At 32.2% G+C, this 16,410-nt stretch overlaps 1 protein-coding gene across 1 annotated transcript in view; it reads left to right on the top strand.

Moving 5' to 3' along the window:
• The first annotated feature begins 10,996 nt into the window (after positions 1 to 10,996).
• LOC115438741 (serine/threonine-protein phosphatase PP1-beta catalytic subunit) overlaps positions 10,997 to 16,410 on the top strand; it is a 40,661-nt gene continuing 35,247 nt past the window's right edge. The window contains exon 1 of the mRNA XM_030162530.1: positions 10,997 to 11,129. Within this exon, the coding sequence (XP_030018390.1) occupies positions 11,078 to 11,129 (52 nt within the window). The 5' untranslated portion in view covers positions 10,997 to 11,077. The remainder of the gene's footprint in view (positions 11,130 to 16,410) is intronic.

Below are 16,410 nucleotides of genomic sequence, written 5' to 3'. Positions count from 1 at the left end.
ACGACTGAAAAAATACATTTACCTGCACGAGGAACATTTCTGTTTGTTTTTTGCGCAAGTCGCTTTGCCTCATGTCGTGGTGTGTTCAGTATTTACAAAAGAGTGTAGTAAAACGCAATCTTGCTTAGTTCATCTCAGTACTGACTCATTTCTTTGTTTGCTTTTGTTTTGGTTTAAGTATATAGTCAGATAAAATTGATACTCATAGCCAATATGTCTTCTTCTATTAAATTAAAGAAGTTAAAATCTCCTGTAACAGTAATAATCTATCTATCTATCTATCTATCTATCTATCTATCTATCTATCTATCTATCTATCTATCTATCTATCTATCTATCTATCTATCTATCTATCTATCTATCTATCTATCTAAAACCAATTGATGGAATGCTATACAGAGTTAATAAAGTAAATAATAGTAAATACAATTATTATCAAAGCAATCAAACACACCTAATTCCAGCTCTCATCTCTTAATAGGCTCTTAAACATCAGTCTGTAGATTCTCTCCCAAACAATGTACACTACATGTATACATTTTTAAGTTATTTAACGGGAAATGTCCACTATTGCCCATAAAGTTAGAAAAATATATTTTTCACACATATGTGATTTATGTGTAACTGGGACTCGGTATGTAGTCATTGCATCAGGTCAAAGGTGATTACTGATGTGTATAAATAGGAATAAAAAGTATTAGGGTACACATTTTTTGCACTGTGTTAAGGGAACATTTTTAAAGAAAAAGCTAAAGACTAAATGTTTAGACCATTTCTCATTTTGTTAATTTCATAGTTAATGTTTTAGAGTTTGGGCTCATTATGTTAAGTATTTTGTTCAGTTTTGTCACTTCTGAAAGTTTTTTATGTTTAGTACTTAAGTTGAAAAAAATGTGTTGGTAATATGTCACCCATATCAATTTTTGAAGCTTCTTAAATGTGCACATTTTATGTTTTTTTTTTTTTTCTTCCTCTGTCACACTAACTAAATATCTGGGTTTTGGATCAACAAACAAATTTGAAGACATCCTAATGATTGTAATTTTTCACCTAATAGATTAAACAAAAAACACAGTTGACAGATTTAAGTTAAAGTTGCTGCCCTAATTTCATGTATTAATTTTTCTTCTAATATCTGGATATTTTATTTACATGTAGCTCTGTGTAAATGTCTTAGGCTACCTTGGTTTTTACAGGGTTGTAAGGAGCAAACATATTTAAGAATATATTTATTCTTCAATGTCAGTACAACAAGAATATTATATCAATTAAAAACTCAGAGCTAACTGGCTTTTATAAGTGACTGTCAGTATTTAGGATGACCTCTGCACATCCTGAACTCTCTTAGGTTGTGTTGAAGTTTTCTTTCGAAAACTTGTGGTATAATGTACCAAACTTCCTTGAGAACATCCCAGAGTTCCTCTTTACACTTGGACTGTGCTTTGTCTTTTTCTAGGTCTAAAAGATCCCTTACAGCTTCTATAAAACTTATGTTTTTCATTATTGTTGCATTTATGCATTTTTAATGCTTTACAGATTTCCTTTATATCCAACAGACTCAGAAATCATATGTGTGGTCTTATAATTTTGTTTAAACTTGCTAAAACAATACTTTTACTGATGCATATATGCTTGCAAATATAACTTTATTAATATAACTTAATATCATACCTAACTTCATTGTCCTAACTATTATATTAATGATTATATTTATTACTATTTGAGTTTTGTTGTTCCCTAATGTCTTTTTATTGTTTTAATCACTGTTTTATATGAATTTGACTTACAATATATCAGCATATGAGTGAGTAAATAAGTTAATTTGATATTAAAGTAGGCAACAATGATTAAAATTCTATGTATTTATAAAAATCAGAAAAATAATGAGTCTAACACACAGTGTGCCAAAACTGGTCTGCCAAAGGGTCCAATCTAGCCCATGGGATAAATTTATGAAATGAAAAAATTACACTGAAGATATTTACAATAAAGGGTTAAAATCATTTAAGTTCATTGGTCACATACAGACTAATATGATCTGAGGTGGATCAGACCAAATAATACTGTCATAATAACCTATAAATAATGACAACTCCAAATTTTTCTCTTTGTTTTAGTGTTAAAAAGTAAAATTACATGAAAATTTTCACAAAAAATTGTGGATAAGCTGAACAAATATGAACAATCTGAAATGTCTTAGGAGAAGTAAGTGCAGTTTTTATACAATATTATGCCTGTTACTAAATGTTTTGTGTCTTTATTGATCCAACATGATCTGTAAGTTGTCTAAATGATGAGCAGAGACATAATATTGTTAAAATTGTGCTTATTTTCCTTAACCCATAAAGACCCAAACAAACACCATCAACCAAAACCATCTACTGGTCTAAACTGTTTAATACCTGTTAATCCACTAACCCTATCATTACATGTAAATAATTGGTGTAAAATACAGTTTGTAATCTTTTCATGGTGATGAGATATGACCCATTTGGACGTTCAGAGGCTCCGTAGTTACTGTGGAAACACTGTCATCCTCTACAGCATTAGTTCACCACTAAAACCCATGGAGTTGGATCAATGACAGTGGATGGAGGCACTTGTTTTTATGTTTAATCAATGATATTTTTGCTGAAAAAGTAGCATTTTCCCATTTTTTTCTGATTTGATATAATAACCTTTGAGTTTACTCTGAGCTTTTACAAACATCTACATGATCAGTGAATTAAATATAGGAATATATTTGATCTGACAGCATAATGTTATGTTATTTCTGCCCTCTCCAGTACGATACATTCAAAGACAGTCATGATTTCGTGTTTGCTGTACTTATCTCTTTTATTATGATGTGTTGTTTTCTATGGTTTTATTCTGCTGTTGTGTCCTTTTGCTTTGTAAACTCAGTTTTTTAAGGTGCTATATAAATAAAGTTATAAATACATGATTTATGCTGGGGAAAAAAATTCAAATAAGGAGGATAATATTACAAAAGATTGTGATAAATAATTTAAAGAAAAGTTAAATAGAGAGAAAAATCCATTTGGGAGCTGCCACAAAAGCACAACTGGGTCTTTTATGGGTTAAGAAATGTCAGTTTGTCTGCGGTTGTTCATGTTATTCATATTTTTTGAAGGACACTTTGTAGATGTAAACATTTTCACTTTTTTACGCTTTTATTATTTAACTATTTTGGTCCATTTGAGTTTATATTGGACTGTATGTGACCCCTGAGCTTAAAAAGTCCATCTGTATTGTGTGTGTTTTGTGGAGTTTTATTTTGAAATGCAACATGCGGTGACTTCCGGTATCCTCCTACGCTCAGCTTGACGCCGCTGCGCCTCCTGCTTTTCCTCTGCAGTGCAACTTGCCACCACCCACTCAAAACAGTGCGGAAATACCCAGATGACGCACTTAAACGGGACAGAAAAATAAGTTGTGAGTGGGAGAGGCAATAACATAACTTCTGGCCTTAGTCATACACTGGAAGAAAGTTTTACACTCTTTCACATCTCTTATCTTCACTACATGGTTTATTCTCAGGACTTTCTTCTGTAAACAAACTGCTGTATTTAACTGCCATTATACCTATTATGAGCATCTTAAACTATTCATTCACAAATAAACCACCCCTCTAGTTCCAGTCCTTCTTTAGCCTCAGGAAACAGAAAAAATATCACAGTTTAATACCAACAAACAAACAACACCTTCTTTTTTTTGTCCAACATTTGTTTTTTATTATAAGTCTTCTACTGACAAAAAAAAACAAAAAAAACCCAAAACCTTATGTTATTTGTGATCACACAATATTCACAATGAAAGGATTTAATCACAAATTAAATCTGTTGAACCCACATTTAGATTCTGACCAGCAGAGGGCGCTCTAGTAAAATAAATCTGCAGCTCTGAGAAATTAATTAATTAATTTAGTAATTTACACTGATTTTCATCTCGTTTATATGTTTTATCCACAAAAAATAGTTACAAATCCAAGAATATCTGCATAAATATTAAACCATAAGTAACTATAACTTGGAGATGATGCAATATTAATTTGTTGTATGTTGTTATTTAAGTTTATAACAATTCTTTAAGGAAAATATTAACCCTTTCATGCATAGTGGTCACTTCAGTGGACAGCTATTCCACAGCATTTCTCTTGTATATTCATGGATTTTGTCGTTTTTTGTTGTTGTTGTTGTTGTTTTTCAAATATCTTTATTCAAGTTTTAAGACACCACATATCTTTTCTGACATGAATTGGTAACCTTGTGTAGATCTCCCCTGAGCATAAACCCCCAGAATCACAAGCCCCCCCCCCCATAGTTTTCACACAGTTTATCAGTAAATACATGTTTCTTTGCTTCAAAAATTAAATGCATGGTGTCCAGCTGATTATTATTATTATTATTATTATTATTATTATTATTATTATTATTATTATTATTATTATTATTGTTATTATTATTATTATTATTATTATTATTATTATTATTATTATTATATTTTTTAATTTTATAAAAAACTTTTTATCTATCTATCTATCTATCTATCTATCTATCTATCTATCTATCTATCTATCTATCTATCTATCTATCTATCTATCTATCTATCTATCTATCTATCTATCTATCTATCTATCTATCTATCTATTTATTTATTTATAAGAAACTTTTCAATCACATTATTTTTTTCATGTTTAAAGAGAAATGAAAACACTCAGGGGAAAAAATCTTGATTAAGGTTCTCATAATTTGCGCATGAAAGGATTAATATTATCATTTAGACCCCAGCTACACTAATGTCTTCAAATGCCTGAAATCAGAGTAATAATAATAATAATAATAATAGCTTTATTCATAAAGCACCTTTAAAAAAAGAAGTTTACAAAGTGCTTTTGACAGACAAAGTAAAAGGCACAACAGCAGGATACAAGATGCAAGTAAAAACACTAAAACTAAGCAACACAATAAGAGAGATGAGTACAACAATGCAGAAACATGACACTTAGAATAAATTAAATGAATCAGAATAAAGAGGGCAGGGATAACGTAACATGATGCTGTCAAATCAATGCAAAAACAAAGGAGATAAAACAACATCATGTATGAGAATATAAACAATAATCAACAATCAAACAGGATAAGATTCAAATTTAAAAGTCCAAAATTAAAAGGGACAACCATCACATAAAAGCAAGTCTATAAAAATGTGTTTTAAGAAGTTATTTAAAACAGTAGAGCAACTGTAAAACATTACATCTGAACTGCACATGTTCTAATACAAATCTTTTTATATATATATATATTTTATCATTTTATTTTTCAAGAAGGTTTTGTACAGAAAATAAATAAATAAACATTTAAAGAGGGGTGTCATAATCAAATAAAAGACAATAACCATATACAGGGAAATAAGTTTCCTAAAGAAAAGAGACTACATGGATTTAAAAAAAAAAAAAAAAAGAAAGAAAGAAAGATTCACACAAAGTCCAGCCATCTTATTGAGATATATGTCCTCCATTTCTCCCATATTTTATCAAATCTGTCATTTTGGAGTCTGTTATAAGATGTGATTCACTCCATCACAAAAACTGTGTAAACAATTTGATGCCAGTCTTCCTTTTTTTTAATATAATATTTTATGTGAAAACAATATGTTGCATGTTTATTGCTTGTACTAATAGTAATTATGATTAAGATGGTAAATTACAGCATCATTTCAGTTAAATGATCCACAAACACTTAATAGAAACAGTGTAATCACTTGCTTATACACTTTATTTATAATTTATTAAAGCAAAATCATGTAAATATGTAGTTCAAGTGCTCTGGATTCTTAAACTATTACCCAAGCTTCTACGCAGCCATAGATTTGTATTAATATTTAAGCTTAGAGCAGGACTTTTCCTCCAATTCGGGGCTTATTTTTCATTGTGCCATTGTTACTTTCATTTATACTATGTAAGGACTGCAGTGCTACTTTACCTAGGGATTACAAGCTTCTCATCCGAAAGAGTTAGTAAATGCATGGAAACCCACAGCTGCATGCTGGGATATGAGGGGGGTAATGTATACATGCATAGTAAAGGCTTCATTATACTTTTTAAACACCGCATGAATGTAAAGTTGTTATTGTGTGTCATATACTTCACCTGTAACTTGAATTTATTGAATTACTTACCAATTCTTTTAAGTTTATTTAACTGTGGTGATACTTTTAACCATAGATAAATATATGAAGGAGTGAAACAACCACTTAAATGCTTATATATGGAAAAAATACTGAAATAGAAAACCTGTTTCCTAAATATAGTCAGCAGACAGCCTCAGGATTTAGTTTTTTTTAAATTTTTGTCAGCTATTTATATCACTACCATCTCTTCTACTTTATATGGAAACCTGCTTCCCCCACTAAGTCAGAACTAAGATCCTGTTAAATTGATGAGTTCATGTCTCAAATATAGACTTAATATCTGAACATAATAAGAAACTTCATTAAAATAATCACTTAGTACTGCAAATATTGACTTAGTCACATAAAATAACAAGAAACTCTCAAAAGAATGACTTGTCTCAAAAATAATTAAAAAGTTTCCTAAAATAATGACTTAGTACCTCAAAATAACATAAAATCTATTTTTTTAAAAAAAGTGACTAAGGATATTAAAATAATGAGTAACTTTCTTGAAATAATGACTCAGTACGTCAATATAATAAGACATTTCCTGTAAATAATTACTTAGAACCTCAAGAGGAACTTTCTAAAAATAATAACTCTTCACCTCAAAACAATAAGAATATCAAATATAATGACTTAGTATCTCTAACAATGACTTTAACCCATAAAGATCCAAATATCCACCACTGACCAAAATCATTCACTGATATTCAATGTTTAATCAATATTGATCAATTAATCCTATCAATACACGTAAATAATTGGTGTAAAATGCAGTTTGTCACCTTTTCATGGTCATCAGATATGATCCATTTGGACGTTCAGAGGTTCTGTAGTTACCGTGGAAACACCATCATTTTCGACAACATTGATACACCAGTAAAACCCATGGAGTTGGATCAATGACAGTGGATGGACACACTTGGTTTATGTTCAGTTAATGATAGGTTTTACTGAAAAAGTCACTTTTTCATCATTTTGATCTGTTTCTGATATAATTACCCTCAACTTTAATCTGAGTTTTTATGAACATCTACATGATCGGTGAATTAAATATAGGAAAATACCTGATTTTCATTGAAAAAAAGGCCAAATACAGAGAAAAATATTATGATAAATTGTGATAAATCACTCAAGAGAGGTTAAATATAGAGAAAAATTCATTTAGGAACTGCCATAAAAGTAGCACTGGGTCTTTATGGGTTAATGACTTTGTACCTCACACTAATAAAAATGTTTTCTTCAAAATAATGACGTATTACCTCAAAATAAAAAAAAATAAAAAAATTCTTAAAACAGTAACTTGGTGTCTTAAAAATGACTCAATACCTCAATGTAACAAGAAACTTTCTCAAAATAGTGGCTTAGTGTCTTAGTATGATAGAGTTTATAAAAAATAGTGAGTTAGTAACTTAAAATAATGATATTCTCTCTAAAAACAATGACTTGGCACCTGAAAATATCAACAAACTTTTTGAAAATTGTGACTTAACACCTCAAAATAATAACAAATTCCTAAAATAATGACTGATCCTCTTAAACAAATTAACTTTGTCAAAATAATGTATCAGTATCTCAAATAATGATTTAGTATCTCATTGTAATAAGACACATTCTCAAAATTAATTTTTAGTATCAAAAACTAAAAAAATGAAAAAACCTCTGAAAAGAAATAATAATTAAAACTATAATAGAAGAATAATAAGACATTATTTTAAGAAAGTAAGTACTTATTGTAAGACACTATGTCATTATTTTGTGTTACTAGGCCGTCACTTTGAGATAGCAACTTATGACTTAGGTCAGGGGTTCCCAAACTGGGGTACTCGTATCCCCAGGGGTACTTGGAAGAAGCCCAGGGGGTACTTGACATTTTTTTTTGAAAAATGCATTAAATAAGTCATCATGTACCATATACAAAACAAATAATAAGAATTAATTCCAAAATATAAAACACAATCAATACATTCATATAATGGTTTTATTGTCAATCATCTTGTTTAAGCTTTGGTAACATTTTAACCCTCCGGTATCTGGGTGCGCCTTTTAGGCACACTTTGCACTTCGTTTTAAAAAACTTCATAATTTTTTTCACAATTTAAATAAGGTTAGAATTCAAAAGTTATTCATTTTTGCATGATCTTTAAAATTCTGGCCACCAACTAAAATTTGCACATTGTAAACAAAAGAAAATTACCAGACTAGCATCTGTCTCCCAAGTGTGCCTAAAATGCACTATTTCTTCCATTTGATATGTATGATTAGGGCTGACCTTGATTTACCAAAATAAAATCAAAGTAGGGCAGAAAAATAAATCAGTATATAATATTTAATAGTTTGATTTATAGGTGTGCATTTTACGCACACATGCTGACAGATGGTAGTATTTTTGAATATTTGACCTAGCACCAAAAATAATAATGCAAATTAACCAATATTGCTGTTAATCACTAACATATGCCAGGCTGCAAAAATCAAATAATATGTGATCCACTTTTTATGTAGTATATTGAAAAAAAAGAATTTTTTTTGAGTTTTTTGCATCTAAAAAATGGTTTGGTTACATTACAAACACGGCATTTAAAGGGTTAAAAAAATGTGACAATTATTGAGTATTTGGTATTTTTATTTACAGCTCAAGTTGATGAAATAGAAAAAAGTGTAAAAGAATTAAAAACAAACTGTATGAAATTTTATTGACATCATTCCACAAGTGTGCAAAAAAGGCCCACTTGGTGCTTAGTAAGGGCCTTGCTGGATGGGATACCAGAGGATTAAGAACATTCCTATTTTATATTATTCAAAATGAGTTTATTTGAGTAGCTAAGTAATTATTTTTTGTTGATGAAAGGTTCATTTATTAATTAATGACCAATTTATTTATTTTTCTTATCAGTGAAAGAGGGCACTTTTCAGTTTATATTTTGCACACAAAATTTACTTTAAAAAATGTGTTATTTTTTATATATTACAGTTAAATATATGTTGTTTGTTTCCAGAGTTATGAAAATATAAACAGACACCTTTGGCGCAGGAACAAATTTTGCCAATTTTTTTTTCAGTCAAAAATGCTGAAGCAAGAGTTGGGTGTACTCGGCTATAAAAGTATATTTCAGGGGGTACTCCACTGTAAAAAGTTTGAGAACCACTGACTTAGGTCACAGGTGTCAAACATGTGGCCCGGGGGCCAAATCTGGCCTGCCAAAGATTCCATTCCGGCCCCACAGGATGAAAGTGCAAAAATTAACCTGAACAGTCAAGGTTGTCAAAATCGTTTTGGTTCAGGTTCCACATACAGACCAATGTGATCTCCAGTAAAAATAACAACACAATAACCCATAAATAATGACAACGACAAATTTTCTTTGTGAAAAATTATGTGGAAAAAATTCAGTGAAAAAAATATTACACTGTGAAAATATTAACATTTACAAAACTATTCTTTCATAATAAAATGCAAGTAAATACATAAATAAAAACAGAGATGAAAAACCCGAAATGTGCAATTTTAACAATATTCTGCCTGTTACTAAATGTTTTGTACATTTATGGATCCACTGTGATCTGAAGTTGTGTTAATAATAAGAGATGGAATATTGTAGAAATTGTTCAAATTTTAGTTCCAAACTCCAAAATTTTAACAATATTCTGCCTGTTACCAAATGTTTATGTAACATTGTGTGTAAATGTACATGTATAAATAATAAGTCGAGGCATAATATTGTTAAAATTTCACTAATTTTTCAAATGAAATTTCTGTTTTTTCAGGTTATTCACATCTTTTTTTGTAAAATGTAAATACTTTCATAATTTAATTGTTGTTGTTTTTTTTATTACTAAAATAAAAAGAAAAACTTGGATTTTTCATTATTTATAGGTTATTAAGTCATTATTTTACTGGTCTGGCCCACTTGAGATCAAAATGAGTTTGACACCCCTGATTTAGGTGATATTCTTTTTTTTTTTTTTTAATTTTATTTATTTTTAATTTTATTTTTTTTAAATTTTATTTATTTTTTTATTTGAACAATTAACATCCAACAGTATATATACATAATAGTATACAACAACAAGGGTAGACAGTTTCATAATTCACACAAACTTTTACATTACAAATATATAGAAATACATGTAAGTAAATATATTAGAAAAGAAAAAAAAATGCAAAAAAAAAAAAATAAAAATTGCTCGAGGTATAAATAGAAATTATGCAAATTAAATACGATTATACATTTGACATATATATATATTTTTTTTGTTTTATTTGCTTTAGAATTTATACTGTTTCTCAAATTTTCTACATAATTGGAAAAAAGGGCTTTGAAAACAGTAATGTTTGGACACTGATGTGCAAATTTGTGGAGCAATGAATGTGAAATTTGGCAAAAAATAATCAAAAGGTTGATAATATATCTTTTTTTCTGGAGTTATTTTATCAATGTGTGATAGGCCAAATAATATGAGTTGGAAGTTCAATTTACATGAAGAGTCAATTTTTGTGTTTATAAAATTATTTAAATCAATCCAAAATATATGTGTAGGTGCAATCCCAACATAAGTGATATATTGTTTCCTCTGCATTGCTGCAAAAAGAACAAAGAATATAATTTTTATTATTTTTTTTATATTTAACCATATAGGTCTTCACCGGATAACATCTATGGATCAATTTAAAAGTAACTGAACTCGCACCTTATTACTTAGTTGATATTCTTGTTCAGTTCAATGTGGGCGGAAATGTTCTTAAATACTTCAGTGTCCGAGCCGCACTTGAAGGCGGCGTAATGTTCCTAAACGGAGGTGGGTGAATGGGAGGAGGTTGGCGGTGCGTTCAGTGCGGCGAGGCGGTGCCTGCTCTGCCTGCTTCAGACTGCGGCGGGCAGAGCTATTCGTTTCAGCAATGGCGGAGGGGGAGTTGGACGTTGACTCGCTGATCTCCAGGCTTTTAGAGGGTAAGTTCTCCACTGGAGTTTATTCCTAAGATTTGTAGCTTTTGTTCCTGGAAGTAGACGGTGGTTTCGGTGTCATTTAGACTGGAGTTGAGAGTGAAAAAAGGTGCGGTTTATGTGCTGGAAGAGCCCGGTGTTGGTTGGAGGACTCGTCCCGTCTGTCTGTAATGCGAATCACAGGCACACCTTCAGTCCGCCACCGCCTTTCTGTCTTCTGTTTTTTTCAGGTTAAGACCTAACTTTTAACTCTTGTTTCTTTCTAACTCCACATTTAGCTCTTTTACCTGGTAGCCGTTATGCTAACAAAGTTGTAGCAGGCGGTTTGTTGTTCCCCTTCAGGACCACAGCGTCACACTAATACTAACACTAACCTTCCTCCTGTGTAATCAATGTTCCCTTGATTATTTTTTGCAATGCCCCCATTTTCAGGACTGCTGTCAGGACTTTGGCATGTAGCACACAACACACAGCCCAAGAAGGTTGAACTAGCTCCCAGAGTCTTTGTAAAACCAATGCTTATATTTCCACAATCATCTGTGAACTGAAATAGAGCAGGGTCTGGAACTGCAGAGTAGTTTGCAAAAAGTTGGCATTTCCTCTAAAACACACTCCAGAATGTTAGATCAACACCAGGTCCAAAGTTTAAAACATTTTACAGCCAGAAAAAGTGAATTTATTGAACATTATTGAGCTGAGGAAAGCCTGGCATGTCAGTGTTTTGGTATGTGTTTCTATTGTTTACATCAGCCACAGACTCTGATCACATTCCTATAAGAATGAGTTCATACTTCTGCTGACATTCCATTTGGTTTTTAATCTAAAAGGTCTGTGAAAATGCTCTTCAGTTGCCATTATAGCTGTTTACAATATGATATGTATGTATATATTGTATGTTTTTTGTCTAAAAGAACATGCAACTGCGGAAAGATAAGTTTTAAAACGAGTTATTTCTAATGACTTATATTTGTGTTTTTAATATCTTGACTATAGCATGAACATAAGTAGAGCTTTTTATTTAGTAAATATGAGACTTATTTAGTGTCACATTAGCCTACTCTATATGCCACAGGTGTCAAACATGCGGCCTGGGGGCCGAAACCGGCCCGCCGAAGGTTCCAATCTGGCCCGCAAGATGAATTTACAAAGTGCAAAATGCAAAAATTACCCTGAAGATATTAACAGTCAAGGGCATCAAACTGAAAAATAATAGCGTAAAAACCTAGAAATAATGACTCCAAATTTTCTTCTTGGTTTAATGTGAGAAAAATAATATAATATTATGCCTATAAATAATGGCAACACCATTTTTTTCTTATTGATTTATTGCAAAGAAAGAACATTGAATTCTGATATCCTTCAATAATAAAATGTCAATAACATGAACAAATATGAACAACCTGGAATGTCTAAAGAAAAATAAGTGCAATTTTAACAATATTCTGCCTGATTTGTGTCTTGGTAGATCTGATCTGTAATGCACATGTAGAAATCATAAGGTGAGGCATTATATTGATAAAATTGTACTTGTTTTTCTTCAGAAATTTCATTTTTTTCCAGTTACTCGCATCGTTTTTGTTTTGGATAGATATAGTTTCATCATCTAATTTTTTTTTTTTTTTTTTTTTTACTCTAAAAAATTTGGAGTTGTCATTATTTATAGGTTATTATGCTATTATTTGACTGGTCCGGCCCACTGGAGATTAAATTAGGCTAAATATGGCCCCTGAACCAAAATGAGTTTGACACCCCTGCTATACGTAATCATATTTTAATATTGCATGATTTAGGTGCATTTCATTTTCATAGATCATTACATGTAAAAGTGCCAGAGGGATTTTTGCTAACTTCATTCATAATCACATGTTATGATGCATTTTATTATTTGTCCCCAAAAAAGTAGCTCCTGAGATTTGTATATTAGGCTACACATGGCCATAATGTGATTTTTGATAATACTTTGATTGATTGTTCGCCCATAAGGACAACTCTCTGTATTTAGACAAGTGACGGTGTAAAGGTGAACCGATGAAGGATTCACCTTTTATTGAAATTTGTGTTTGGCTGACAGCACATCCAGGTTCCCTCAAAAATTTTGCATAAGCACATGCAAATGTTGGAGGAACCTGTTGGGAGTTCTTCCATCCCGAATCACAGGGACTATGATTACATGGCTAGAATATTCAGTTTTTTGCACTTGGGCTACTTAAAAAAATACAAAATTCCTAATAAACTGTTAACATGGCTAACAAAAATGAACATTCCACTAATATTAATGTTTTCATACTCTAAAATTTTCCATTGATGGTAAATCTTCCTTCCTGTCTTTTGTTCATCAGCTTTTAGTGAAGTTTAGTTTATTAGTTTATTGTATTGTGGACAATCCCAATGAATGAACTGTATCAATAACAGTCAAAAGGGGCAGCTTTAGCCAACATGGCTAGTATTCTGCTCTAGTCCCCGGCCTGGTGACAATAGGCACCCTCAAAAAACAACATATTACAGCACATTAATTAAAAAGAGAGCATTAAGACAGCTAAGAAACAAGATAAGATAAGATAAGATAAGATAAGAAATCCTTTATTTGTCCCACAATGGGGAAATTCCAGTGTTGCAACACTCATTATAGGACAGTGCAGAAAAAGTTCACACAGAAGGTTTTAAAAAAAATAAATAAAGATGTGCATGCATTAAAAGTATGTACAATATGGATACAAATCAATAAAGATAAAAAGATAAAGATATTTGCCCATTAGCAAAATCCTGTAAATATCCTCTTTCATTATGTTTAAAGCTAAGAGTTTCTCAGTCCATAAATGTGGGTTTGCCTTTGGGGCATTCATCTTTATCAGAGTGGATCTTAAAGAAATCAGTAGTAATTTTCCAAATGCACTAAATACATGTCCAAAGGATCATGTGATATCACCATATCCCTCTGGTCTTAGTCAGAAAACGCTCCATTTGTAAAAGGGGATAATTCAGGATATCCAAATGTTATATTCCATGTACATGACGAGTCATATAATATAATGTGTATGTAAATGGAGACTATATCCCTCTCCATTGGGATCGAGGGATCACTGAATGGTTTGATGACAATGATGTGAATAGAATACTGTGGCCTTCACAGCCACTAGTTGTTCACTTGTGGGAGATTTTGGACTGACGTGTTGTACGGCTCTCTCCACCTCCATCATCAAAACTCCAAATTAGGTAATATCCCTTGGAGAGTAGAGTTCAAGGCACATAGCATCTAAATGGCTTTTTCTAAAACAACTGAAGCTGCATTTTCCTTTCATTTGTTTTGAATGTAACTTCAGGACTTTCGAAGAAAACCTTGTTGCTCCTGCTCCGTTGTTATGTGTTGGTAGCTGTGGATGACTTTTCTTAGCAGGGCTACTGTAAATAGGGGATCCTGGGATAGGTGAGGTGATGTCCGTCTTCTCCTGTCATTCATTCTCTGGAGAACACACACACACGGTGTTGTATCTCTGTAAACATGTGAGTGGGCGGCGATGGACAAACATTGATGATTGATTGTCACACAAAGATTCAATGTGCTGGAAATTGGATACAGACACACACACGCACAGAGCATTGCAGGGTATGCCAGTGTATGAGCGTGGTGTGGACCGACCTGTCAGTTTAACCTAATCATGTGGATTGAGTGGCCGTGGCAGCATAATAGAGCGTATATGCTCTTAGAACTAGAGCTGCAGCTATTCTTTTTGAAGTCGAGTATTCTACCAAATATTTCAGCGATTAATCGAGTAATCAGATTTCATCATTAAGCCGTCATTGAGAGCCATCATCGAAGTTGTCGCCGATCATTATTATACACTACAACAAATGCATAGCCCGTGTTCTAACTAGCGCTGCTGTGTTTCTCAGTTAGCAATCATGTTAAATCTGCTGTTAGGCTACTGTTGAGTGGAGGACAGGCATTTACCTTGTGCTGGCTTCAGATCTGGACTTACATACATTGCATGAGGTTCTCTGTTTTTTTTTAAGTGTGAAGTGATCCCAAACTTTGGACATCTTTTGCTGATCATTCGCCCCAGAGGAGGCCCAGGCCCCGGTTGGCTATGGGCACCCCACATGGGAGCACGCCTCCTGATCATGCGCTCTATTCCATAGCATCAACTTTTTGACTCAGAGTCGTGTACATCACTGTGTAGAACACGATCTCCGGGGCGTAATGCAAGTGACTACTTAAACGAAATTAATAACTAAATGAATACTTGAGGCAAAAAAATGATCTGAGGAGTTTTTGTACTCAAATTACTCGAGTACTCATTGCAATTCTACTTAGAAAGTGTCATCTGTCCAGTAACAGAGCTATGTGAGTGTGTGTCGTCATCCAGGGAAGGGCTCAGGCTGGTTAGCTAGCTTCATATTTAGCAGCTTTTTATGCAGTGGCTAGGAAACCTCTGTGGAGGAAATTGGACGGATCTGGCCCTAAAGGCTTCCAGATGTGAGCTGTGGATACATCAGAACATCCGTCTCCTGTCAGCTCATTTCTCTTTCCCTCCACTGCTAATTTTCACTCATTTTTGCCTGAAAGTATCAGTCGTTCCTCAAGCTTATGACAACTAGACCAAAATAAGATGTAGGTTTTTTTGAAAGCTCATACCGGTAGATCTTACCCTTAAATAGAACTCTTAACTAAAACACTGACCAGATGGATGTAAAGTGTGTTTATATTTAACATCTTTAAACACTGTCATCTATAATGGTCTTAATCGTTTCCTTATTCACCGTCATACTTTGCTTTAGACGTGTAAACTTTATCTAAGAAACTTTTATTTTCTTTTTACATTTAATGTCATGTGAACACAAACAATGAAATTTGGAACTATATCTCACCTATAGTTAATGTGATTATTAACCAATTATTGATTAGCTGATCGACAAAATCAGTCAGCAGCTGTTTTTTGGTGCTTGTACAAGTTAACTTTCAATGGTATCAAGTCTGCACATGTGACATCATGACTTCAATTTATTTTAAATTACGAGACATCGAGCGTCATCACCTGGGACTTAATGGTGTATCAGAAGATTAATGGAAAGATCATATTAAGGTCAGGAAGGTCAGTAGTTGCTATAAATTTCATTTGCTATAAATAAGAACTAAACGTGGACGTACAGCGCTGCTCAAACCATAGGTCTGTAGATCACACAGGATTACAACATGACTCTAATCCAATTTATTAAATTCAGTATAACATGAATTGGCGATATCTGCCTTCTTTGTATAAAGAAAAAAACCGCCCTGTTTAAGTCATAC

This window comes from Sphaeramia orbicularis, chromosome 18 (assembly GCF_902148855.1).
Source record: "Sphaeramia orbicularis chromosome 18, fSphaOr1.1, whole genome shotgun sequence".
Taxonomy (NCBI): domain Eukaryota; kingdom Metazoa; phylum Chordata; class Actinopteri; order Kurtiformes; family Apogonidae; genus Sphaeramia; species Sphaeramia orbicularis.
Note: the sequence above shows the minus strand (reverse complement) of the source record. Positions and strands in the feature narration are given on the sequence as shown.